General features: G+C 40.7%; 1 protein-coding gene across 4 annotated transcripts in view; it reads left to right on the forward strand.

Moving 5' to 3' along the window:
• INO80 (INO80 complex ATPase subunit) overlaps nt 1-27,912 on the forward strand; it is a 141,111-nt gene that overhangs the window by 85,371 nt on the left and 27,828 nt on the right. For all 4 annotated transcript variants that reach the window (XR_014813106.1, XR_014813107.1, XM_003121588.6 and 1 more), the window contains exons 25-27: nt 7,550-7,690; nt 14,484-14,709; nt 19,093-19,220. Coding sequence is in view for 2 of the 4 variants with exons in the window: in XM_003121588.6 (XP_003121636.1) it covers nt 7,550-7,690; nt 14,484-14,709; nt 19,093-19,220 (495 nt within the window). In the remaining 2 variants the exon portion in view is untranslated. The remainder of the gene's footprint in view (nt 1-7,549; nt 7,691-14,483; nt 14,710-19,092; nt 19,221-27,912) is intronic.

Consider the following 27,912-nt stretch of genomic DNA (forward strand, 5'->3'; position numbering starts at 1 on the left):
AATTATGACAGTTAAAAAGAATAGGAAGGTATTTCAGGAAGGACAGTTGGGTTTAACTAAAAGCTGAATTTGTAAGAGAGTTTTGTATTTGAAGACGAAAAAGGAAGAAGGCAGCTAAGAGGAAAATTGAACATGGAAGAAAGATGATTGATAGGGATGAAAAAGTGGTTAACTGTCCTTTTTATATGGTTGAAAACCAGTGAATACTGGTAGGAGCTCTCTAATTAATAGTAAGATATTTGTCTAACACAAAGAATATTTTACAGTGTTTAGAAACACCGAAACCAAGCTTAACATGAAAAAAGAAAGTGCTACTAAGGTAGCAATTCTCTCATTTTTTTTTTCTTTGTTTTTCTTGCTTCATTCCTTTTTTGTCCAAGTGAAAACAGAATTTAGATGTTTGGACATTTTATATAGTCCCTATTGTCTTTGTGGTCAGGTTATTTTAGGCACCTTGCACTTACAAGGTTAAATGTTTACTGATTGACTTAGTGAGTGTTGGTACATTGTACTAGTGTTATTTTTCCCTTTGGAACTTTGTGTGTATTCTAACCTGAGGGAATGTCCTCCAACCTAAAATTAGAAATAGAGTTTTACTCTATTTAAAATAGAATTTTGTGAAAAGTCCTAAGTTTTCCTTGGAGGTTAGGAAATATGGGTAAGGTTGGTATCTTGTTTGATCATTCATTGAATTTATTGCACATTAGTATTTTTGCTTTGCATTTGATCTGAGAACTAGAGGCATTTCTTAGGCGTGAGAAATACCAGCAGAAAGAAGCTAATTTTTAGACATCACAAGAGTAATTGCAAAAGGGTGTTAATTGTGGATATTAGCCCCATTATAGTTATCTATTCCTATATAACAAATTACCTCAAAACCTGGCAGCTTAAAACAATGAACATTTGATATCTCATGATTTCTCTTGATCAGGAACTTGGGAGCAGCTTAGGTAGGTGGTTCTGGCTCAGAAAATTTTAGGAAGTTGTAGTCAGGATATCAGCTAGGGTTGTAGTTATCTGAAAGAATGACTTGGAGCCATGGTATCTGCTTCCAGGTTAGCCCACTTATATGCTTGGTAAGTTGGTGCTGGCTGCTGGCTAGAGGACTCATTTCCTTGATATGTAGACTTTTCCAAGGGGCCTGCTTCATTTTCTTCATGGTATGGCAGCTGGCTTCCCCCAGAGTGATTTAAGAGAGAGAACAAGAAGGAGCCTCACTACCTTTTATATTAGTTACTTCACTATCCATTTTGTTTTGGTATTACCTGTCCTGAGATTTTGGCTTAAGCTGTAGATGGGTTGTTACAGTGATACCATTGAAAGTTCTTAAATTGGAAAGGATATTGGCCTTTCACCCTACTCTCCATGTCACCTGTCTGTTCACAGTTTTATTGCTATAGCACACACCAGCTGGGAAAGATACGAATACCGTATAGTATGTGCATTTTATCTTCAACATGAATTAATTGCTCATAAATCCTAACTCATTGTCAACAAATTTTTTTCATTGCAAGCTCTGTTCTTTTCTTTATCTTGCATTTTCATTTTTTTACCAACTCAGTTCTGATTCTGTAACTTTATGTGTAAACATGATGCTGTTTCTTCAACTCTTTGTTTTACTTTCTTTTGTGATACTAGGAAGTACAGTAGCCTTTTCTTAATATGCAAAGTAATGCAAATTATGTTTAAATATTTTGATGGGAGAACATGAGTCCAGATGCCATGTTCAAAATCAATCTTAAAAAGTAAAGTTGGGGATTATTCTTAGGCAGACAAGCCTGAGAGAAGAGACAAGGAGAAATACTGAAATTAGAATCGAATACTAGGATTCTTTCTCTTGTTCTATTCAAATAGTAATTTAATTTAATTTTTCCATGTTCACCTTTATCCTCTTACTGCAGAAAACCCTTCATTCTGTTCTATTCTGTGTCTTCATTTGTTTTATAAAGGGTAGTAGGTATTGTTCCAGCAGCCTGTCTCCTAAATACAGCTTCCTATCATCAGATCAAGGTGAACGCTTTGTTCTTAATCCTCGGAGGGGACAGTTGATGAATATTGGCTTACCTACACGTTGTCCTCTTGTTCTTGGTAAACTATCTCACATCACATACTGCCTGAGTGATATTTAGCAGTGTAACCCAGTCCTCCCATCTTTTTCCCACCCATGGATGTGAATGAATCTGGGCAGTGAGAAACTCTTTTTCCCCCCTGAGTGTGCCCATAGTATACCTCTTCTTACCCTGCAATGAATATTAGATATGAATTCTGTGCTACAGAGTTCAAGGAGGTACAATTCTCATAATTCTGGTTTTTTCAAGGAACTAAGATCTGGGCTAAGGATGTGGATCAGATGACACTTAGGGGTATTTGAACAAGGTTTAGGGCCTTTTAAGTTCTTTTAATTAATGTGATATTGCCTTTTCTTGTGATGCTTAATGGAGCAAGAACCAACGTGATTCTCTATGTTCCCCTTAACCACACTCTGCTCCACCCTCCTTTATTGGTGATAGAATAGTATTTAGTTCACAACTTTTATAAATTCATTCTCACATACCTCCCTTCCCTCTGTGAGCTCTGGCCAGAGCTCCTTTCTTGTATGAATTTGCAAGGGTTAAAGTGCAAGTCCCACATATGTGAATCTTTTTTTTTTTTTTTTTTTAATCTTATTTTGCTTAGAAAAATAAAGACTGGAGTTCCCGTCGTGACACAGCGGAAACGAATCCAACTAGGAACTATGAGGTTGCTGGTTCAATCGCTGGCCTCGCTCACTGGGTTGAGGATCTGGCATTGCTGTGGCTGTGGCATAGGCTGGCAGCAACAGCTCCAATTTGACGCCTAGGCTGGGAACCTCCACATGCTGTAGGTGTGGCCCTAAAAGACAAAAAAAAAAAAAGAAATAGAAAGACAAAAGTCAGGATCTGGGAAATACACCATTTAGTCATCTTTTAGGGAGACAGAATAGATTTTGTACTATATCTGGTTAAATGTGATGATTGGCAGAGAAAGTGATGATTGGCAGAGAAAGAGTACCAGCATTGATTCCATTTCCTCTCCCAGTCTCAGTGAAACTTGTCATGGTAGTGGTCTGCTTAGGCATTATATGTATTGAAAGCTTTATATACTGAGCCAACTAGCTCATAGAAATCGGGGGCATTTCAGATTTTGCCATTTAAAATATACAAAAGAATCTAAACATAAGGAATTCTTTTGAAAAGAGTGGTGTATAAGTTTAAAACACTATTCTCTATTAAATGTTTAGAGAGCTTTAATTTAAATGTCTGTTGATGGAATCCCCCAAAGAGGAAGTTTCCAAAAACCCTTCTACTAGATGTTAATTTGCAACTACAGAGTTGTATCTATCATCATTTCCTTAGATCTTGAAAGCTGCTAGCACCACTTGTGGAAAGTTCTGGGAAGCCATAGTTTTCAGGGTTGTTCTGTATTTTATTTCCCCATTTTTGTTTGGTAACTTAAAATATCTGTGGAAATCAAATCCATTTAGTCTATAAACACTGTGCCCTTTCATTTTATTTTATTTATTTTTTTCTTTTTAGGGCTGTACCTGCAGCATATGTAGATTCCCAGACTAGGGGTCGAATCAGAGCTTGCACCTGCCGGTCTGCACCACAGCCACAGCAACGTAGGATCTCAACCTCATCTGCAACCTACACCACAGCTCACAGCAACACCGAATCATTAACCCACTGAATGAGGCCAGGGATTGAATCTGCATCCTCACGGATACTAGTCAGATTCATTACTGCTGAGCCACATGGGAACTCCTGCCCTTACTTTTTTGCTTTTTAAGGCCACACGTGCATCATATGGAGATTCCCAGGCTAGGGGTAAAATTGGAGCTGCAGATGCTGGCTTATGCCACAGCCACAGCCATAGCAATGCAGGATCTGAGCCAAGTCTGCAACCCACGCAACAGCTCATGGCAATGCCCCAGATCACTGCTGTGGCTTAGGTTGCTGCTATGGCACAGGCTTAACGACACCTGGGCTGGGAAATTCTGAGAGCTTTGGGCTCGGCCAAAAAAAAGAACAAAAGGAGAAAAAGAATTTCTAAGTAACGAAGACCTGATGTTAGCATAAGTATTCTTTTTAATTATAAATAAGACATGGAGAGCAAAATATGACCCCTTGTTAAGTGGGAAAGTCTGTGTCTGAGGGGAAAACATCAGTATGTTTTCTCTGCTACTCTTTGGCAAGAACTGTACAGTTGTAAGATCTGTCATATTGCCCTACTTATTTTCACTTGATACTTTTGCATGGTGCCAAAAGACTCTTTACAAAAACCTGACTTCACTGCTCTGGGCATATTGCAGTGCTGGCAGCAAGGCACATACAGTTGCCAGAGGCTACAGGGTGAGGAAACATGAGGAAGGAACAACAAAAAAGCAAAACCTGTGAACACATTATTACCAAGTCACATCTCCCATAGTGTAAAGTATAGATTGAGTGTAATATGCTGGAGCTAGTCAGGATTTCTCTAAAGCTAAGGCTGTGTGTGTATGTTCAACATTTTGAGTTAGTGAATTATTTTTTTACTCTGGAATCAGCTACAAATCACTTTGACTTGGTGACTTTTGGTAAGAATCCCATCTTAACCTGGCTGATATAAGACAAGTAAACATGTTCTAATCTAGGAATGATCTCCCATGGAAATAGAATCATCATTAGACTTTTCCCAGAAAGGTATCACAAATAACATGTTGTGTTAGAAAAGACTCCCTATAGTAATTGTTGTATCCCTTTCTTGTTAATAACTACAGTATTTTTTTCAGAAGTTCCATCATGGCTCAGTGGAAACAAATCTGACTAACATCCATGAGGATGCAGGTTCCATCCCTGGCTCCACTCAGTGCGCTAAGGATCCAGCGTTGCTGTGAACTGTGTGGTGTAGGCCATTGGCTATAGCTCTGATTTGACCCCCTAGCCTGGGAACCTCCATATGCTGCAGATGCAGCCCTAAAACGACCAAAAAAAAAAAAAAAAAAAAAAACTATAATGTTTTTGGGTTTTGTTTGTTTGTTCATTTGTTTTGCTTTTTAGGGCCGCGCTTTCGATATATGGAAATTCCCAGACTAGGGGTTGAATTGGAGCTGTAGCTTCCAACTCATACCACAGATCACGGCATCTTTAACCCGTTGAGTGAGGGCAGGGATCAAACCCACATGCATCCTCATGGATACTAGCCGTGTTTGTTTCTGCTGAGCCACAGTAGGAACTCCAATAACTACAATGTTGAAGTGAAAATAAGTGAAGGAAATGGTTATTCTTTCATCTCTCATTTAGGAATATTGAAAATGAGGTTGACTTTTAAGAGATCGTTGGCAGAGATATTGTTTAGATACTCCTCTTTAGAAGTTAGTAAAGAATTCACAAGTCTTTAGGCCAGCCACTGCTGCTACCTCAGCCACCTGGGTGGCAGTGGATACCCCAACTAGCACCCTGAACTAGTACTTATATGAGCAGTGGTTGCTAGATTTCTGTAAGCTCTTCTTTCCACCCCCCAGGAGGGGCAGCGGGAGCTGTTGCTGATAATCAGAACTAAACTTTTGGAAAACAAGAAAATTGACCCCTTTTTTTCTTTTCTTCATCTATGCATCAGCAACAGGAATTTTTTAAAGTAGTGTTCTTAGCTCTTCTGTATTCAGGTTGGAAAAACGGTGACACCTGGTCTATTAATCTTCATGATACTCCTCACACTAGGCATTCAGATGATAATGAACATAAACATGTACAGAGATGGATAAAGCTCTGTGCAGATGCTAGCCAACAGAAAGATGAGAACACAGATATTGTTGAAAAATGGCATCAGAAGATTAAAATTCTTTTCTGGTTAAGGATGGGACCTCAACATCTAGAGAAAAATGTCAAGTGCGTCAAAGCTACATGGGTCCAGCATCGTAATAAAATATTGTAAAGACTTCCATGTGGTGTGATTAGAAACCACTGAAAACATCCCAAGTCTGCTGGAAACAGTTAAAGCCTTTCAGTTTGTTCATGACCATTATTTAGAAGATACTGATTTCTTCATGGAAGCAAGTTACAATACCCATGTCCTACCAGAGAGCTTGAAATGGCTTCTTTCAAACTGTGACCCAGAAGAAACCATTTACTTCAGGAGAAGATATATACTAAACAAACATTGAAGAAATTTGGTACTGGACACTTTTTTTTGTTGTTGTTGTTCTTTTTGCCTTTTCTGTGGCGGCACCCGCAGCATATGAAGGTTCCTAGGCTAGGGATCTAATCGGAGATGGAGCCGTCAGCCTACACCAGAGCCACAGCAACGCAGGATCTGAGCCGCGTCTTCGACCCACACCACAGCTCATGGCAACACCAGATCCTTAGCCCATTGAGCAAGGCCAGGGATCGAACCCACAACCTCATGGTTCCTAGTCGGATTCATTAACCACTGAGCCATGATGGGAACTCTGGTACTGGACACTTGTGGTACTAGAATTCTCCTGCAGAGGCTCCTGGTTACTGTTTTATCTTGTAGCTTTTTTGTATTCATTCAAATGATTATTTAGGTTATCAACCTACTTTGAGAAACCAGGAAGACAGTTTAAGTGAAGTAATCAGGAGTGACAATCCAAAGATAAAACTGGGGGTTCCCCTTGTGGTGCAGCAGAAATCAATCTGACTAGTATCCATGAGGGTGCAGATTTGATCCTTGGCCCTACTCAGCAGGTTAAGGATCTGGCGTTGCCATGAGCTGTGGTGTAAGTCACGGATGCAGCTGGGATCTGGCGTTGACGTGGCGTAGGCCAGCAGATACAGCTCTGATTCAACCCCTAGTCTGAGAACTTCCATATGCTGCGGGTTCGGCCCTAAAATAAAACAAAAACAAAACAAAAACACCAAAGATAAAACTGAACTATAACTGAACTGAAGAAAGAACTGCATCTGCAATATACAACACTCTCATCCCACTGATAGATGCTTTATAGGTGAACATTCCCTACTTAAAAATCTTTCACATGAATCACTGCAAATTGAAGCTTTACCATGAGCTTCAAGTCTGTTAAAATGAATTGATATAGTGATATAAGTGAAGAATTTGTATTTTTTAAATGACAGAGGAATTCAAGAGATATTATTTCCTGTTCATGACCGCTTATATTGGTATCTCCAAATAAATAGAATAGCTAACCTTGTCAGAACCACTCTGTATTGTTAGTATGCTCATATAAAATTAAACAGATCTGTCCAAAAAAAAACTTAGAAGGAAATATCGTTGGTCCTTGTTTTAACTCAAGACATGGGTTTGTACCTGTGGTTTAACAGATGAACCAAACTTCCCCAAACATACACAAAATATTGTTTTGTCTAATGTAAGTTTTGCTGTGACTATTTATAATAAGCAGTGTCTCTTCCAGAAAAAGGTAGAATTAGAGATGACATTTACTTAAGGTACATTAATAAAAGCACATTTGGAAATTAGCATGAACCTCAACTATATGTGACATTTTTTTTTCTGTTTTGCTTGCATTAAACTATCGTCAATGGCACTAATTTGCATTTTTGTTTTGTAGTCTCTGGTTTTCAGCAGCCACTGTAAAGCAGTGAGTGGCTACTCAGACCAGGTCATCCATCAGCGGAGATCAGCTACCTCCTCGCTTCGTTGCTGCCTGCTCACTGAGCTGCCATCTTTTTTGTGCGTAGCCAGTCCACGAGTAAGTTCCACAGGAGGGAAGAGATAAAATAGATGGTGTTTGTAGAAATGAACCAGTTTTCAAGGGATCCATTTCTTAAACAGAACTGTTTCATTTAGACCTTGAGAAACATAAATGCTCAGTAATTAGGAAGAGCATCCACACTTCCTTGATTGAATTTGGGAGGCTGAGCACTTCTTCATACATTTATTGGCACTTGCATATGTGTGGTCCATTTTTAAATTGAATGATTTTCTGTTTTTACTGTATGTTATGGATAGTAAGCCTATATAATTTGAGTGGTCAGACCTGTCATGGCTCCCTTCTTGGTATTGGAGTTTTGAGTTCCTCTTATAGAGGTCTTCCCTTCCTAAATTTTTTTTTTTTTTTTTTTTTTTGGTCTCTTTTTGTTGTTGTTGTTGTTGTTGTTGTTGCTATTTCTTGGGCCGCTCCCTCGGCATATGGAGGTTCCCAGGCTAGGGGTCTAATCGGAGCTGTAGCCACCGGCCTACGCCAGAGCCACAACAACGCAGGATCCGAGCCGCGTCTGCGACCTACACCACAGCTCACGGCAATGCCGGATCGTCAACCCACTGAGCAAGGGCAGGGACCGAACCCGCAACCTCATGGTTCCTAGTCGGATTCGTTAACCACTGCCCCACAACGGGAACTCCCCTTAAATTTTTTTAAATAAAATTATTTTAAAAGCAGGGTGGAGTGGGGGGCATCCATGGTCCTGGCTTTCCCAGGTCAGCATTCTTCATTTTGAATTGTGTTGTTTTGAGAATAGTTGTGTGGTGGATAGGAGCAGCTTCTTTCCCTGATGTTGCTCCCATGTAGTTCCTCTCATTTAGTCTGGGGCACTAAACTACCATGGGAGCAAACCATCTGTCAGGTAGGTTATCACTCAGTAGCAGGAACAGTGAGCTGTTTGAAAAGGAGGGGGAGCCATTTGTCACCTGTGTTGAGGTTTTTGAAGTTTTTTCAGAGGAGGGGGCCAGATTGGGAAGGAGGTTTGATCTGGCCTTATCATCTCAATACAGTCTCCAGATAATAAAAGGAAACATAACACTCCAGCATCAAAAAACTTTTTAGCTGGTATTCTCTTGCTTTCCTTAGCACCCCTACTAAAGGGACTGTGGTTCACAAGCATGTTCCCTCTGAAAAGTTACTGTTGCGCCATATTTGTCATTTAGCACTGGTAGTCAGTCTTATTTGCAGATTGAGGGTAGTTTCTATGGCAGTCCTAACTTTGAACAGCTGTAAGATACTTCCTAATACCCTTTTTATCAAAATAGGACACTGGTGATTGCCAGCAGCATTGCTGCAAAGGCACACCACAGCTGTTTACTTTGCTTAGATCTTCTACTCTTTCCTGTTTTTCTGATCAGAGCCAAGCAGAAGTTCTGTTAAAACCATGAAGTGTACATGAAGAGAGAGGGGCCAAGTAGAGATGTAGCCAGACTGCGATCAGAGCAAAAACGAGTTTCTGTCTTCCTAGCTTGTTTCCATGTGCTCTGAGGTCAACTTTTAGTTAGCCAGAAGACTTGAAGAGGCTGACTTTTCTTATTACCCTTCTGTGTTTTTATCTTTTCTCCACTCATCCTAGTAAGTCTGCGGTTTTCACAGTTCCATTCAAATAAGATCAAGACTTTAAAATCTTCCTTAGTGATATTTCTCTACCATTATTTATATCAGCTTGCATCCTTACTTTAAGTCATTAAGGGTCAGAATCTGGCAGGGGATCCTAAAAAGGTGACAAGTGGAAATAAGATGATGTTACTAAGTCTCATTTATTCCCACCTGCCTAGATTTCTTTGCTAGCCTTCTGCTACATGAACTTACTTCTCTTAGCACTCTCAACTTTGTTTGATCTATACTGATTCTCCAGAAGGCATTTGGAGTTTGTAAGTATCCAGTACTTCCAGAGCATTCTTTGTCTTTGAAGTTTAAGTTGATGAAGAGAACAGCACTTTTTCTAAGAAACATCTAAAGCCAAGTGCTTCCATGGAAAGCAGCCTTCAGGCTTCCTAGTTGTGTGGTTTACTTTTTATTCTCTTAATCTTTTGTGTATTTGGAGAGGCCTGTAAGAGGAAGTCTAGATTTCTAAGAGAGGGATGTCAAGACATTTTTTTATTTCTTGTAGTACTAGTGTTTTATAGAGCCAATAAAAAGTGAACTGCCCTGGACTGTATTTGCATTTATGGACATAAAATCTCTTGACTTATACCACTCAGAGCTCTGTAGTCAACCATTCTGAAGAATAACCCTATTCTCCTGACATACTTAACACATGCAGACCCCCACTGTACTACTTAAGTATTGTTTTCTCAGGAGCCTGAAGTCTGAAGTACCATGCATGGTTCTGATACTTCCCTAAAAAACAATAGTAACTTGAAGAAGACTATAATAGTATAAAGATGTGGTGGCAGGAAGCAAGAGAAAGGTTTTCTTGTCTGGCTTAGGGGCTCCTTCCCATCATGCTTTCCTGTTTAACCCCTCTCCCCACATTGATAGAATTTCTTCACATAACATGTGCTAAGCCTGAATTGGGAGTAATTATACCATAGTCATAAGGACAGGAAGAAGAATTTTAAACATGTCTGAATGTTTTATACACGCATACACAGGCTCTTACCTTTCAGATCAGGCCTGGGGTGTTAATAAGGCAACATTTCATGAGATATTTTACTTATATTAATTTCTAACCCATCTGTGTGGGAAGAAACTGATTTCCTTTAAGCCTCAACCCTTACCTTGAGTTAAGACAAATTACTTTGCATAGCACATGCAATGAGAACTTTAGGGTCAGTTCAGGAAGAACTGTGCCACTAAGAAAGGAATTATCATTAGCTGAGGAAATCATTCCACAGGGTTAATAAAACTAAGACCCTGAGAATTCATCATAGCAAAAAACTGAAGTGTTTGGAGCGGTCACGCTTCCTAGAGCTAGTGCAAGAATATACGTGTCCTCAGGAAGGACGCGCTGAATGCTTGAGGAGGCAGCCCCTGAAGATACTATAGTTTAAGAAGTTAATGAAGCAAGAAACAGAGGTTAGCTCATGTGAGACTGAAGGGAGTCTGCATTTCCATTTGTGGAGGGGGAAGAATAGTGCCTTACTTCATCTCCTCCTGCTTCTGAGAGGTCAGGGAGGCCACTTAGGGTTAGCAGAATGAGTGGAGGCTGTTTAGGATAAAGTTGACTTGGAAAGCACAATTTAAGTAAAAATGGACTTGTTTACCTCCTTTTGAATCTCATGAGTTCACTGCTTACGTACTTACAACGTGACATTCTATGATTCTGCATGTTTCTTGATCCAGGGCTCTTGCCAAAGACACTTATCAAAACATTAAAAAGTATTTTGCTAACAACTGTGCCTTGAAAAACTCCTGGTTTTTAATCCTGGGCTTGGAAGGCCATCAGCAAAATGAAGTTGTAAAATAGGTGAAAGTTTATAAGTGGAAAAAGTTGTGTTCATTTATTCATTTATTTATGGCTATACCTGCAGCATATGGAAGTTCCAAGGTCAGGGATTGAATCTGAGCCATAGCTGCAGCTCTGCCACATCCTTTAATGCACTGCACCAGGCCAGGTAGCGAGCCAGCACTTCTGCAGCCACCTGAGCCATTGGAGTTAGATTCTTAAGCCACAGTGCTAAGGCAGGAACTCCTGTTTTGTTTTGAAACTGTAAGAGCGTCTAGAAATGAGTCCCAGACAGGAAAAACTTTCTTTCCTGTGTCACTGTTCTCCCCCATTCCTTCACAATTTTCTAGCTTTTAGTTTTTCATCTTGAGAATATGAGCCCAAAGTTTTTATGTATAATTCCAACATAAGTTCTGCTTTTCCACAAAGTTCATTATGTATATAAACCAAGGAGTTTCCTGGTGGCTCAGCAGGTTAAGGATCTGGCATCATCACTGCTATGGGTTGGATCACTGCTGTGGTGCAGGTTTGATCCCTCATCAGAGAACTGCATGCCATGGGTACAGCCAGGGGAAGAAACCATCAAAGCAGTTATCTCTGAGTGTAGAATTGGTCAGTAGAGGCTCTCATTAGAAAAGACTAAGTATGTGGAGTTCACACTGTGGCTCAGCAGGTTGAGGACTCAACATAGTCTCCCTGAGGATGTGGGTTCTATCCCTGGCCTTGCTCAGTGAGTTAAGGATCCACTGTTGCTGTGGTTGTAGCATAGGCCACAGCCGCAGCTTCAATTCGACCCATAGCTAGGGAACTTCCATATGCCACAGGTGTGTCCGTGGGGGGGATTAAGTATGCTTGCTTGTCTAAGAGTATTCATATTGTTTGAGATATATATATATATATATAAAATTTTTGCGGGGGGGTGGTGGGTGTGCTTACGGCATGTGAAAGTTCCCAGGCCAGGGAGCAAACCTGATCTGAGCCACTGAAATGACATAACAGATCCTTAACCTGCTGCAACATAAAGTAACTCCTCAAACCATTTCTATGGAAGTATAGCCACTACTGATTTGTCAGGTTCTAGAACTCACCCTAGATGATAAATATTTACTCTGGTCCAGTATCTGCTGGGCTACTATTAGGACAAGCCAAGGCAGGGAGAAAACCCAATTTTTAAATCACCTACTTTGTTTTAGTCTTTATTTCTCTATGCTCAACTTTCAGTAGGAAAAATGAATAACTTGGAAGAAAGAGAACAAATTCCTTTTGGAGTGGGTAAATGTGATGTGAGATTACCAAACCTGCTCCTAGTACTGTCTGGGTAAACTGACTTATGTAAGTTTGTCTATGTTTTGGAGCTTCTAGGGCCCAGCTTGCTATGATCCACTGTAGTTTTGCATCAGGACCATAGATGGCACTGCTCCCTAGCAAACTCCTTTTAGCTTCATCTGCAAGCCAAGTAGTATACTCTTTGGTTCTTGGTAGATGATGCTCTTTCTCTGGCTTTGGTATCCTCTAGTTTCCAGCAGAGGCACCTGCAGCCTCATCATCAGCTAACTGACTGTTTATGTAGCACAAGATGTATTTCTCAAGACTTGGACTGAAATGCCGTGACTCCTCCCCTAGGCCTTGATCAAAATATGCACATTAGATAAGCTCCTAAGAAGACTCTTATGCCTAACAAAATTTGAAAACCATTGCCCTAAAGATTGATGGGCATGAAAATAGAAAAGTGAGTAGCAAGATAGATTTTTCCTAAATGTCTAGCTTCCAAGAAATAATAGAAATACTAGAACTAGGTAAAGCTAGTACTTCATGTTCTGATCTTTCCCATACCTCTGCCATGGCTCCTTATATCCACTTTCTTCCCATCTCTTGGTACTATCTCCAAGGTTCTTCTGAGCAATTTGCTGCTTATAATGGGACTTTAGCATTTTTATCAACCTGAGCTTACAAGTAATCAACGCCTCCAAATTTTAACAACAAAAAAAAACCTCAGGCTCCTTATCAGATGATTTCACATCTATCTGAATAAATAGCTGCTTATTAGAGTGGAAATAGACCCAGGTTGTTAGAGAAGGATAAAGCCTATATTTCTGTATTGAGGGACAGTATATGACTGTTGTTGCATCTTGTGGTGAGATAAGAATTTGTACAAAGGATCTGCCTTAGCCAAGAAATAAATTCATTACTTTCTGGCTTTATCTTGTCCTAGCCCCCTACTACTTCCCACAGCTTATGGCCTGAGTGAAAGGTTCTCTTGTTTTCCATTAGTTTTGTCAGTCATCAACCTGGTCAGGGAAGAGGAAAAAGAAGTGTTGATAAACTTAGGAGCTATGCCACAGAAGCATTAAAAATAGCTCCAGGGGAGTTCCCGTCATGGCGCAGTGGTTAACGAATCCGACTAGGAACCATGAGGTTGCGGGTTCGGTCCCTGCCCTTGCTCAGTGGGTTAACGATCCCGCGTTGCCGTTAGCTGTGGTGTAGGTTGCAGACGCGGCTCGGATCGTGAGTTGCTGTGGCTCTGGTGTAGGCCGGCAGCTACAGCTCTAATTCGACCCCTAGCCTGGGAACCTCCATATACCGCAGAAGCGGCCCAAAGAAATAGCAAAAAAAAAAAAGCTTCAGGTGCACCAGGCAGACACTCTTAATTTTTTTTATATTTATTTATTTATTTATTGGTCTTTTTGTCATTTCTTGGGCCACTCCTGCGGCATATGGAGGTTCCCAGGCTAGGGGTCGAATCGGAGCTGTAGCTGCCAGCCTACGCCAGAGCCACAGCAACGCAGGATCCGAGCCGCGTCTGCGACCTACACCACAGCTCATGGCAACGCCGGATCGTTAACCCACTGAGCAAGGGCAGGGACCGAACCTGCAACTTCATGGTTCCTAGTCGGATTCGTTAACCACTGCGCCATGACAGGAACTCCTTTTTTTTTTTTTTCCTTAATTCTTTAATGATGGCTATCTCCAGCTCCCATTTTCGCCTTACCATCCTGTGTATGGCTAATAGAACTTTGCCCAAAGCACTGTCTGGCGATGAAGGGAGATGGCAAAGCTATTGTGTGTGTGTGAGAGAGAGAGAGAAAATTATTCCTGTGATTTCATCTGTGGTAGAATTATTCCTGACCTGGTATCCTAGTTTATCTGCAAACTCTAGCATTCTTTGGATCTTTAATTTGTTGCAGGTTCATGTTACGATGATTGGCCTTTTACCTGGAGAAGCTAACTAAATCAGTTATTAAGGACAGCTTAGTTTATCACAGTGGGGAAGTTAGAACCTCTAGCCTAAGAATTATGCACATTGGTCTTATTTCAGAGTCGAAGTTCCCTAAAGGCTTAGTGGGTATGGAAAATGTGAAAGAGCCATCTCATGTGAATCTTTGATTGCAGGTCACCGCAGTGCCATTGGATTCTTATTGCAATGACCGAAGTGCAGAATATGAGCGGCGAGTGCTGAAGGAAGGAGGGAGTCTGGCAGCCAAGCAGTGTTTGTTGAATGGGGCCCCTGAACTAGCAGTGGACTGGCTAAATCGACGGTCTCAGTTCTTCCCAGAGCCAGCTGGAGGACTGTGGAGTATTAGGCCTCAGAATGGCTGGTCTTTCATCAGAATTCCAGGTGAGTCCTCCTCCTTTCTCTTGGCGTATGTTCAGAGCTTTGACACAGGAAGAGCCAAGGAGATACTCCATGTGGTGGTTTCAGATATTTGGAATTCAGAATTTTTGAGGTATCTATTTTCTCTTTTGCCCTTAGTGACTGTAGGTAAGGATGCTTAAGTAATTTGTAACTTGAATGGAGAGAGAAGTATTTTCAGAATTCTGCCTAATACCCTCCTTTGACAAGCTAACAGCTGAGAAAAGAATACTTCTCTGTAGGGGTTTGGGGGCATAAAAATAAACTTGATAGGAAAGGCTCTAGGTCAAGTGAGTGTAGTTGCCTTGTGCCATTGCCAGTGGGATGAATGAGAATGTCGTCACTCCCAGAAAGCCTGGTTTAAGTAGCATAAACAGTGTCCTGCACGAAGCACTAGAGATCTGAATGATAACAAGAAGAAAAACAGCGTTTTGTGCCAAAATGCTAGCAGATTCCCAGATCTCCTAGGGTCAAGGTCGACACTTGAAAGGAAACCAGGTTTTCATCTTTGCTTTAGTGAGACGACTTTTAAGGAAACCAAACAAGCGTTCATAGGCTTATGTCCTTTGCTTACACCTGCTGGCAAACTGAAGTGGCAGCTTAAAGCTACCGTGTTCATTTCAGTTGTCCAAATTCTCTGTTACTTTTATTGTATTCATCTTATTGGCATGTAATGGAAGTAAACTAGAATTAAACATTCAAAAGAGAGGCTCTGCTCTTTAAGAGATGACTGGATTCTAAATTTTAAGGCCTGGCTTTTCCATTTAGTGTTAACTTTGTTAAGTGTTGAGGGACTTTGGGTCAACCTGTTAGTAGCTTTGGTGTGCTTTGAACTGGAAGACTGTTTTATGTATTTAAGAGCAATGCTTATATGGCTTCATAGCTGACTTGGAGCACATGAAAGCAGTGAGTGAAGGTATGTTGTTGGGAAACAAGCGGAAAGCCCAGGTGTAAAGCAGGCCTGAATAGTAGTAGGAATAGAGGAGTAGAGTCCAGCGGGTATGGAAACCACAGAGTCCCAGGCAGAAGATGAACACAGGTATTGAAAGAAGCAAGACAAAACCTTATTTCTTCTTCCTCCCTTCTTCATTCTGACTCCTAAGTTCCCAGTACAAGGGGAGAAGGCTTATTGCTGGCGCTGTGGGAATCTCTTGTGGCTTTTCCTGTTCTTTGAAAGAAAAATGGACCTTGTTTAAATAGCAGGAAGTGTCTGAGTTCTTTTTGCATCGATAAAAAGCACCAGCCTCACTGGCTGTTTACTGTGAGAACCAACCAGCTCCTCACTGACCCCATTGTGCTTGGTAGACTGGCTGGGCAGGGCAGTGGGGGGTGGAGGGGGTCACTGGAACCTATATTTTATCTCTCTTTCCTTTATACTTTCACATTTTCTGTTTTCCCTGGGAAGGATTAGTTCCATTATATTCCTTGAGAGACTGGCCAAAATCTCCTGGATTTCACACCTCGAATGCATCTCTGTGTTTCACCAGGAGAAACATGTACAATACCTTCGAAAGTCTCTTCTCATTGGAAAAAGGAGAAATTGTTTATAATTTAATCTGTTGGCTGAGCTTTACTACCATGGACTACCTTCATTTTGTCTGTGAGCAGGATCTTATACTGTGGTCATTACAAATGTGTATCTGAGTGAAAATACTATAAGATTGTAGGAAAGATTGCAAGAAAGTAGCATGGGTCTGTTTATGTTAACATTTTTTGAGCTTCTGTTTTAAAGAAGGGGCCAGGAATAGGTTTGACTTGGCAGAACCAGCCTGATTTCTAGGGAATTGTGCTCTTCTTGGCTCTGCGCCCTGCTTAGCAACAGGTGGTGCTCTTGTCCAATGCAGCTTTGGTAGTGCTTAAAAATTGTGTATGGATGCCAGCCCGGAGGTACCAGTGTGTGCAGTGAAAGAAACCTCTTTTTTCTGCTTAAGTGTTTTAAGGCTGTTGCTGAAGTCACTATCTTCTTCACTTCCTTTAGGGACATCCAGAGATATCCAGTCCATCCACTTTCACCACCACACCTACACAATAATAAGCTAAAACAGTGTTAGTGCAACTTCTTGCTGCTTTTAGGCACATCAGAGTTCTCCTCTTCTAAGTGTGCATACATCTTGACTGCAGGGGGCACACCTGCGGCATATGGAGATTCCCAGGCTAGGTGTTGAATGGGAGCTACAGCTGCTGGCCTCCACCACGCCACAGCAACATGGGATATGAGCCGCGTCTGCAACCTGCACCACAGCTCACAGCAATGCCGGATCCTTAACCCACTGCGTGAGGCCAGGGATTGAACCTGCATCCTCATGGATACCAGTCAGGTTTGTTTCCACTGAGCTACAGTGGGAACTCCCAAATTGTACATACATCTTCATTTCTTGAGTTTTCCTGATCCTAGCATCAGTTTATTCTGCTTAGCAAAGAGAAGTAGATGTGGGAAGCAGGAATGTGTGAAAACCATTGAATCATGATTTTGAGGTGAATTGAAGCCTCTCAAAATTCAGGCACAAGACAGATTTGTATATGCTTAAATATTTGTATTGAGGGAGCAAATGGAGAGAGTAGATAAGCAGGCTACAGAAATCTGATGAGCTTAGCTTGCCCACTCTCACTCAGTGACTGAAAAATATGAGTCTTTTTTTTTCACCTTCCTGTGCTTTTCATGAAGAAAAAAAAACAACTTATTGTCTAATGCTGATTAGTACTTTTGTGGGGATGTTTAGGAGCTATCAGAATTGGAGGACCCCAGGGAACCCAATTAAAGGAGAAAGGTAATTGTGACAAGAAGAAACCCTTGAAGTTGTTATGAAAGCATTGCTGCCTGATCAGACTGGGAATTTATACAGGCCTCCTTGACTGGTGCCAGCAAAAGGGCTTAGCAATTGGTTCTGTCCCAGCTGCAGTCATTTGATTGTGTCGGTAGGAGACCAACAAAAAGGAGAGCATTTCAAATCTAAACAGGACCAAACAAAGAGGCTGAACAAAGGTGTGTGCCATAGCGTCAGGGGAGGGGGTGGCAGAGGGAGAAATGTGGCCTGGCAGCGTTCCGAAGGTGGGAAAAGGCAGGCTGCGGTGCAGAGGAGTAAACATCCAGGACCTGTGGCTTTGTAGCAAAAACAGAGTAGCTGATGATTTGTTGTGGTGCTGTCAGCACATCCGTTCTTGTTCGGTTTATACAATTAATTGTGTACTTGGCAGATAGTGACGAGAACAGAGAAATGGCCGTTAAACTCTTGGATTGCTCTCAACAGTCAGTTTCCATAGTCTGGAGGAAAAACTATGGGTTCAAACCCAGAAACTACGGGTAGATGGTATATTTTTCTTAATGGTTTCTTTTTTTACTTTTAGGGGTTAGTTGTCTGTGTAATATCTCTAGCCTTTCCGTCTCCCTCTTTGCGTCTGATATCAAATGTGCTCTTACATCTCCCAGCCCCTTAAGTTTCATCTCTTCCTCTTAATAGCAGCAATTGTTCAGGGCATGTTTATGGACCAATCTGCAAACAGGAAACTCTACTTCCTGAAATGTGATGGGAGTTGAATGATACTGAATGGATAAGATGAAAATTTGTGAGTTAAGTGTTCTTTAAAGATCTCTGGCTGAAATGCCTTTTTTTTTTTTTTTTTTTTCCTTAATGGGAAGAGGAAGGAGAAAGCACAAGTTAGTGAGTGAAAGCAGCTTCCATTTCACAGAAACCCCAAGTCAGTCTTGCTGAAAAGCTAAGTAAGTTCTAGTGTCTTTATTAATGACTAATGACATTTACCAGTCAACCTATTTGAAATCATCTAAGAGAAGGAGTTTTGGTTTTGGGGGTTTTTTTGGTTTTTGTTTTTTGGGGATTTTTTTGTTGTTTTATTTGTTGTTGTTGTTGTTGTTTTGTTAAGTTCACTTCTTGGTGTTTAAGTGTCTCCAGAGACAGACAAGAAGGAGCCCTTATATCTTTGCATTCTCATGCCTTCCGGAGGTAACCATTTAGCCACAGAACTAGCAGAAATGGATATCTAGAGATAGGATGAAGAAAGAAAAAACACATTTCTCAGGTCACTTTCAGCACAGACATTACTCTCAGATGTCCACATGTATCTGCTATCTCTTGAATAAGAATGTGAATCAGGACAGCTTTCTGATGCCTTAGCAGCAGCTGTCTGACTGGAAACTGTCAGTTGGGAGGGAACCTACACATCCTTCTTTCAGGATTTTTCTTCCCAGAGCACTACTGGATATGATTTTGCATTCTTCCCTAGAGTACTTTCCTGCTCTCATGATGATAAGCATCCTGGTTGTAGTAGTTTTGGCTGCATACAGCTTTGCAGTGAGTGATTTTGCTGCTTCAATTAAATAGTTTCCCGCTTCCCCTCTTTTCTTCTCCCTAGGCAAGGAGAGCCTCATCACTGACAGTGGGAAGCTGTATGCCCTTGATGTCCTGCTGACTCGGCTCAAGTCTCAAGGACATAGGGTCCTTATCTACTCCCAGATGACCAGGATGATAGACCTGCTGGAGGTAGGAGAAGGAGCCTTGGGGACCTAGGACAACTTGATATTTAACTTGTGTTAGTGTGTGACTAATGTCAGTCCTGCTTATAGGAACTCAAAACTTGTCTTTGTGATTTTACTGTCTGTAAAGGGAGGAGAAGCAATTCCTAGCAGATATGAGAGTGTGCAAAGGACTTTTGCCTCCTTCCTTATATCAGTGAACTAGAATCACCTCCTTTCCTTCCTTTTACTAGGAAAGAAATGCCCTAATTTTTTTTTTTTTTTTTTTTTTTTTTGTCTTTTTGCTATTTCTTGGGCCGCTCCCAAGGCATATGGAGATTCGCAGGCTAGGGGTCTAATTGGAGCCGTGGCCACCGGCCTACACCAGAGCCACAGCAACGTGGGATCCAAGCCGCGTCTGCAACCTACACCACAGCTCACGGCAATGCCGGATCGTTAACCCACTGAGCAAGGGCAGGGACCAAACCCGCAACCTCATGGTTCCTAGTTGGATTCGTTAACCACTGCGCCACGACAGGAACTCCAGAAATGCCCTAATTTTAAAGCATATCAGTGCCTAGAAATTTCTTGAAAAGTCCTCTGAAATTCCATATAGAAAACAGGATTTGTGTGAAAAACCAGAGAACAGCTATTTAACCTAAGTTAATGTGGTAGTTCTCCTCCTGACTGTATTTGTGGTCCTCTGGGAGAGCTTAAAAAAAATACTAATGTCCAGTTCCATCCTCAGAGATTCTTATATAAAAAGTTTGGAAGGAGGCCAAGGCATTAGGATATTTAAAAGCCCTCAAGGTGAGTTCCCATTGTGGCTCATCGGGTTAAGGACCCAACTAGTATCCATGAGGATGCGAGTTCAACCCCTGGCCTTGCTTAGTGGGTTAAGGATCCGGCGTTGCCATGAGCTATGGTGTAGGTTGGCAATTACAGCTCCAATTCGACCCCTAGCATCGGAACCTCCATATGCCACAGGTGTGGCCCTTAAAAGCAAAAAGTAAAATAAAAAATAAATTTTAAAAAGTTCCCAAAGTCATTCTAATATGCAACCAAAGTTGATAACTACTGGGTTATAGTGAGAGATACAACCCTGTTTTATTGTGCGAGAAAGCTTTTGGTTTTTTTTGTTGTTGTTGTTGTTACTTTTGTGTTACTTATCTGCTTTCTTGTGGTTGAAGTAGTGGCTTATTATTTGAGGGACATAGAAATGGGAGTGAAAGTGAGGACAAATAAATCACAGACCACTAGAGTAGGTCTTTCAGTGCAAGAAAGTTGGAAAGCTACCTGTTGAGAAGCTAAAGCACCTAGATGTCAGTACTGTGTAAATATTCTCATGTTATTCCATGGGTTTACATATCTAAGGCTTTAAATTCTAACCCCTGGGGACTAGTTGGTACTAAATAAGTAGAAATTGGAACATGATTATTCCTACCTAGGAATAAGGGAGTAGAGATTCTGTCAGTACAGAAGGAATGAAAGGTAGCAATGGGGAAGAATTTTAGGTTCTTCAGAAGCCAATACTGGCTCTCTAAATTCTGCAGTGAATTTATCTGAACTTGGTGCTAGGCTCTTTTAAATAATTACGCAACTTCTTTTAGCAAGAGACGTAACAAATTATGCCCGAGGTCAATTTAATCACTCAGTATTCTGTTTAATTCAGTGTTTACCCCCTGGAATGCTATCAGCAGGCAAAACTTTCTGGTTTCTATGTGAGTAGGTCATCTATTTCTAAATAATGGAAAAAATGCTTATAAGTGACTATAGGTTACCATGTTATGGTTAATAGTCCTACCAGCAATAATCCAAAATAAAAGGACTGCTTACATCATTAATGTTCTGTTCAAACTAAATGATGCCAGTAGCCAAAAGCAAAATGAGTAACTTTTCTTCAGTGGGACTCTTTATGGATAAAGTACACTTGCCTTTTCCTGAAGAGTCAGAGAAGTATAGATGAACTGTTTTCTTTTGCTGCTAAGAATTGTAGAAAAAGCAATATGCTAAGGATTTTGTAAGAGAGTTAATGATCTTTCTTTTCCAAGGCTTTATCAGTATATTAGAGAGTCCCAAAGCCTGATTCATATTAAAGAGAAGTTCCAAGGAAAAATAGGAAAAAGTAGGTGAACCACCAAAATAGAAGGTAGCTCTGGAAGGTGAATGTAGATGGGTTAAATTTGACACAATCCTGCATTTTAGTCCCTTATTCTGTATATTGTATATTTCTAGGTACTCATAAAGATAAGTAGTTCAAAATAATGATAATGAGTTTTGTTCAGGATGAGTGCTGTAAATTCTACCCACCAGGGTCACTTCCTATCTGTCTATAATCCAGCAGGATTTTTGGAGGGGGTATGGACTTTGTGGGTAGGCTTTGCAAACAGGGCAGCTTGAGAACCTTCTCTAAATATAGTTGCATCTCTCTGTGGGGCATTCTGAATTAGGGAAAAGCAAATTCAAAGCCTGAATTTCACAACTGCTAACATTCCTTAGCATCTAGGATGCAGAAGCCAGGAAATGTTGCAACTATTTGTACTGAAAAACTAAAATGAAACTGTTGTCTAGTTTCCTTAATACTATACTGTTCTTTTTCTTTCAACATTAAATTTCCTTCTTTTTTTCCCCTTTGGTTTATTTTTTCAAGTGTTGTTTATACTAACCACATTTTGTATTCTAAGAGGTTAAGTCCTCAAAATGTATTTTGTTGGTGTAGAAGGACAGTGCTTACAATGTTTAGTATATAACTAATCATTTATAGAAATGTAAATGGTATTATGGATCTTGGGACAGTGCAAGATTAGGTCTACTTTTCAAAGAGTATTGTGGGTTTTTCAATCATTTTTATAATGGAAGCTTTCACTGTAAACATTTATTAGAGCCATGTTCCAGTTTAAAACTAGTACATGAAACCTAAGGATGTTGTAGAAAGATATATAGATGCTTTCCCTTTGGTACACTTGTACCTTTTCTTTAAGAAAATACCGTGACTCTTGGCCTTGCTTCTTCGTTCTCAAAGTGTTGTGGATTTTGTTTGCTTGTTTGTTTTTTAAGAGTAAAAAAATTTTTTCAGGGAATTCCCATTGTGACTCAGCAGATCAAGAACCCAGCTGGTATCCATGAGGATGAAGGTTTGATCCCTGGCCTCACTCAGTGGGTCTGAAGATCTAGTGTTGCTGCTAGCTGCAGTATAGGTCACAGATGTGGCTCGGATCCATTGTGGCTGTGGCTGTGGTGTAGGCCAGCAGCTGCAGCTCTGATTTGACGCCTAACCCGTGAACTTCCATATGCTGCAGGAACAGCCCTTAAAAAAAAAAAAGTTTTCAGCATTCTCTTTTTCACTTGGTATCTTATACCCTATATATCAAAAAGGAAAGCAAAACTTTCCAATAGAGCAGGAGTTAGAACTCACCTGGTCTCTTGAAACTCTGTTGTGTAGCTGTGGACCTTCTCTTATCAAACAGCATTTTTGGGGTTTTTTTCTGTGCGTTAGCCTTACCTATGTGTTTGCCATTTCTGGGACTCAGAAGAACTAAACGATAGTAAAAATCACACACTTTAACACATCCAGGTTTTCATTTTGTGAAAAATACTAGTTCTGCTTGTATTTGCTCAGTATTTTCTAAAATGATTGATAGCCTCCTTAGGCAAAAATCTGAATTTAAATTTCTGGTGAATATATCTGATCTTTTCCCAAATAGAATTCTATTCAGAAATGTTTTATCTTTTCTCAAGGAATCCAAATAATGTTTCTGGATAGAGGATTTTAAAAGGAGCCTACTTAATTTCTAGGGCCAGGAATTTTTAATGTGCCAAGGGTAGAAGTCAGGGACATAAATAGGAGAGATATGGTGGGTCCACTGAATGTTATGTATCAGTTTCTTTATTTACTGAGTCACCTGTAGGGTCTTGGCTGATGGGAGTACTGTGGACTCAGACATAGCCTCTGTACAGTTGGGATGGTGGCATCCAGCTAGATGTTAGACAAAACTTTTTCCACTCTACCATTTTACCCTAGTTTGGGACACTGCCCCTCCATCCTATAGTCTAGTAGTTGCAAAGAACTTTTAACTCACTACAGATGGTTTAATTATCTCTGGGTCGTCTCATTTGAGATTCATTCCTGATGCATCAAGCAGCTGAGTCTAGTTGAAAGAAATAAGCCTCGGTATTTTCTGTGCAATACAAAAATACTTGGAAAGGGTCAGCCAGCTGGTGCTGTATGTGGTATGATTGTTAAGTACTGAAATTCAGACAAATCTTGAACTGCACCAGCATATGAAAATAATGCAACACGAATCAAATTCAGATAATCCATAGCTAATGATGATATTTGAGACATGGGGTTGTGTAACTTGCCTAGTCAGCAAGTACCTCACTGGGGAAGGATTCATTCTGAGCAGACATTCTATCATTTATGGGCTGGCTTTTCTTAGAACTACAAATAACTTTTGGGAGCTATGATTCCGAACATACATTAAAGCTAGGTATTTTAAAACTGCTCCATGGAATGAGAAGCAAACTGGGGTCACCGTTAATTAGCATTTTCATTAGATATTAGGAACGATAGAAGGAAGTGTGTCACCTTACAGCCACACTATTTATTCTGTTTAGTTCATTTCTTTTTCATGCCACCTGTGAGCAAGGCATTGTGTTATACAGAGGTAAATATCAGTTATATGTCATCTTTAACTTCAAGGGTTGTATCTAGTGGAGGATTTATATGTAAAGGTAATCATACTTATTTTTCACACACACTCAAATAACTGTCAAGTGTACCCTGATACTAATGCCAAAAATAAAGCATAAATAGAACTGATGATAGCAAGAGGAATACGTTTATTGCTGAGTCACTAGGGGAAGGCTTCACAGTGACCTAACTGAATTTAAATAGAATTTCAAACATCAGGAAGAAGAGCATTTCCAGAGTAAGGAAGCCAGATGTAAAAAGACGGGAGTTCCCGTCGTGGCGCAGTGGTTAACGAATCCCACTAGGAATCATGAGGTTGTGGGTTCAATCCCTGGCCTTGCTCAGTGGGTTAAGGATCCGGCGTTGCTGTGAGCAGTGGTATAAGTTGCAGACTTGGCTTGGATCCCTCGTTGCTGTGGCTCTGGCGTAGGCTAGTGGCTATGGCTCCGATTTGACCCCGAGCCTGGGAACCTCCGTATGCCGAGGGAGTGGCCCTAGAAAAGGCATAAAGGCAAAGTAAATAAATAAATAAATAAATAAAATAAAAAGAGAGGTAGGAAGGCATGAGACATGGGGGCTGGGGGTGGGGGGATAATTTAGTGTAACTGGAAAATATGGTGTAAGAGAAAAGGGAATAACATAAGTAGGGTGAAGGCGGATTGTGGTGGTCCATGAATGCCTCGTGATTAGGTCTGGTCTTGTTCCAAAGGGCTCTCTATTAAATAAGGGGAAGGATAACTGTCATATTTCACTCACTTGGTACAATTTGCTTGGACAAAAGAGAGATTGTAATAGACATTGAGAGTAACCTTACTTTTTGCTGGTGATATATCCCAAATATGGAAAGGGGCATGTCCAGGAAAATAAAATTACACTAGGTCTACAGGTTTGTGGATCATACTGAGTCTTAGAATTGTTTTGTGAGAGTGAAATTGGGTTGAAATGAACATCAAAGGCCACTTTTGAAATAGAAAAGAAATCTCAGAATAGAAGGTTTGTGTTAGGGATATGTAAACATTTACCTTTATTTTTTCAAGTGCCCAGTTAACTCTTTCTTTGTGCTGATGATGGTTGGGGGTTATGGTTATAATGTATGAAGAATCTTAAGGGACTTCTCCCTTCCCCTTTTTTCTGCTAGTGGTGGTGAGCTTCTGTTCTATAAGGGAATAGTAGGTGGAGGGATTAAGCCAAAGGCTCTAGATCCAATCTACTTGAGTTCCCTTCTAGCTCCATTATCTACTGCCTTTGTCACTTTAGAGACCTTACTTAACATCTGTAAAACGGGAATGACAATAATAACATCCACCTGAAAGGCTGTAGTGAGGATTAGATAAGCAAAACCAGGTAAAATACACAGAATAGTGATTGTCACTTAGTACATGTTTAGTAAATGCCAGCTATCATCATTATCTCTACTACTTCGAAATGAACTTAGTCCCTTTGTCACTGGGTGTCTGACCTTTTACTTTTATTTAGTGTACTTTAAAAGATTGAGAGGCATTTGCTGAAACTGTTTGGAGTTATGTTTGCATGCTATTGCTTAAAGAGTAGGACTTAAGAATGTGTTCCAGAACTGACTTTTTTTCCCAGAATGTATTCTAAGACATTGGTTTTGAAACTGATAAGGTTGGGTACAGGACAGGACACCTAGGAGTAGACATTAAACAGGTGGGGCCCTGGACTCCCTACCCTTCTTCATTAACTGGAGTAGTAGTGCTTTTTTAATCTATTTTCTATTAAAGGGGGTTCCATTTAAGATTTTTCTTAAAAAAAAGTGTTCCAGTGCTTTAAAAATAACATAAAGGTATGTTCTACAACAGTGTAAATCCTTACAAGTCACACCTGTTAAATGCAAATTTTGACTCACTGGAGTGTGTCCTTCAGTTCTGCATTTCTTTTTTTTTTTTTTTTTTTTTTTTTGTCTTTTTGCTATTTCTTGGGCCGCTCCCAAGGCATATGGAGGTTCTCAGGCTAGGGGTCGAATCGGAGCTGTAGCCGCCAGCATACGCCAGAGCCACAGCAACGCAGGATCCGAGACACGTCTGCGACCTACACCACAGCTCACGGCAACGCCAGATCGTTAACCCACTGAGCAAGGGCAGGGACCGAACCCACAACCTCATGGTTCCTAGTTGGATTCGTTAACCACTGCGCCATGACAGGAACTCCCAGTTCTGCATTTCTAACAAACTTCGTGTGTTGCCCATCTGAGGGCCATGCTGAGATAGCATGATTTTAAGGGACACTGCCCTACCTTCTGTCTGTAGTCGTTGTTCCAGCTGCATGTATAGGGTGTCTATTGCTCATCTTTGGAGCTTTTAAAAATAAATGAGTCCAGACCCTAACCCAGACCTACAGAGACAGAATTCCTGGGATGGGACCCAGGAATTTTAATCCCAGTTGAAAATCACTACTTAAATGCCAAGAGTACATCTTGTCCATAACTCCTTTGGCTTCTTCAGTAATTTTTAAAAATGGTATCTACTAGGAATTCCTTGGTGGCTCAGTGTGTTAAGGATCCAGCATTGTCACTGTTGCAGCTTGGGTTGCTGCTGTGGTGCGGGTTCAGTTCCTGGCCCAGGAACTTCCACATGCCGTGGGCACGGCCAAAAAATACATTACATAATTAATTTTTTTAAATAAATAAAAATTGTATCTACTAGAACTATACAGGTCTCAAGCCTTCCTAAAGGTTAAAATCTGTAATTTTTATTTTGTTTTGTTCAAGCAACTTTAGAGTTTACTTTGGTTAGTGATTATTGATATACATAAGAGTACTGATCTTCATTTTTGTTTAGTTAAAGGAAGATGCTAAAATTTGAGACTTCTGAGAGAGGAAGAAGATCTACATTTGGTTTCTCTTTTCTCTTTACTTCTTTGTGTGTGTGTGTGTGTGTGTGTGTGTGTGTGTGTGTGTCTTTTTAGGGTTGTACCTGCTAGGTGTTCCCAGGCTAGGGGTGGTAATCAGAGCTGTAGCTGCCGGCCTAAACCACAGCCACAGCAACGAGGGATCCAAGCCATGTCTGCAGCCTACACCACAGCTCACAGCAATGCCAGCACCTTAACCCACTGAGTAAGGCCAGGGATCGAACCTTTGTCCTCGTGGATACTAGTCAGGTTCGTTAACCGCTGAGCCATGATGGGAACTCCTCTCTTTACTTCTTTAAGTGGAGCAAAAGGAATTCTTCCTTTACAGGGCTTCAAGAAATTTAATCATACTGATGGATCATTTTCTGATCCTTTCCTAAATGCCCCAAGTAAGATTTGGGTGAGAGATGCCTTTGGTTTCTACAGAGTGCCAAGTGTAAGGAAGAACTGGGTAATGGTTGGCCTTTCTGTCCCATAAGCCCTTCGTAATGCACAGGAGTGCTGAGCCTGACACAGTTCCTACAAAATGTAGTAAAGTCATCCAGCAGTGGTCTTCAGGCATGGGAGTGAATTACAGAGGGTTGTGGGCTGAATGGGAATGCTGTACCATCTTTAAAAGATATTTAACTGCAAAACTCAGCAAATAGTTACTAATTAACCATCTTGGAAATTCCCACTGTGGCTCAGCGGAAATGAACCCAACTAGGATCCATGAGGATGTGGGTTAGATACCTAGCCTCACTCATTGAGGATCCAGAGTTGCCGTGAGCTGCAGTGTAAGTCACAGATATGGTCCAGATCTGGCATGGCTGTGGCTGTGACGTAGGCCAGCAGCTACAGCTCTGACTTGACCCCTATCCTGGGAACTTCCATAAGCCACAGGTGGGGCCCTAAAAACAGCAAAAAAAAAACTAATCTCTTAGCTTCTTCCTGGCTTTGAGAAGAATATATTAAGCAAGGCTCTTAAGATGGATTTTAGAAAACCTTTTGATATAGAGATTAAGTGGGCATAGGGCATAGGTTTTTTAAAACGTATTTTTAAACTAAATTTTCAAAAGTGCTGTGAGTACTATCAAATCTTTTTTTTTTTTTTTTTCTTTTGTCTTTTTAGGGCTACATCTGCAGCATATGGAAGTTCCCAGGCTAGGGGGTCGAACCT

Source organism: Sus scrofa, chromosome 1, assembly GCF_054392235.1.
Source record: "Sus scrofa isolate SSC_HxYL_T2T_F1_AM1 chromosome 1, Sscrofa_HxYL_maternal_Yorkshire_Landrace_v2.0, whole genome shotgun sequence".
NCBI lineage: Eukaryota > Metazoa > Chordata > Mammalia > Artiodactyla > Suidae > Sus > Sus scrofa.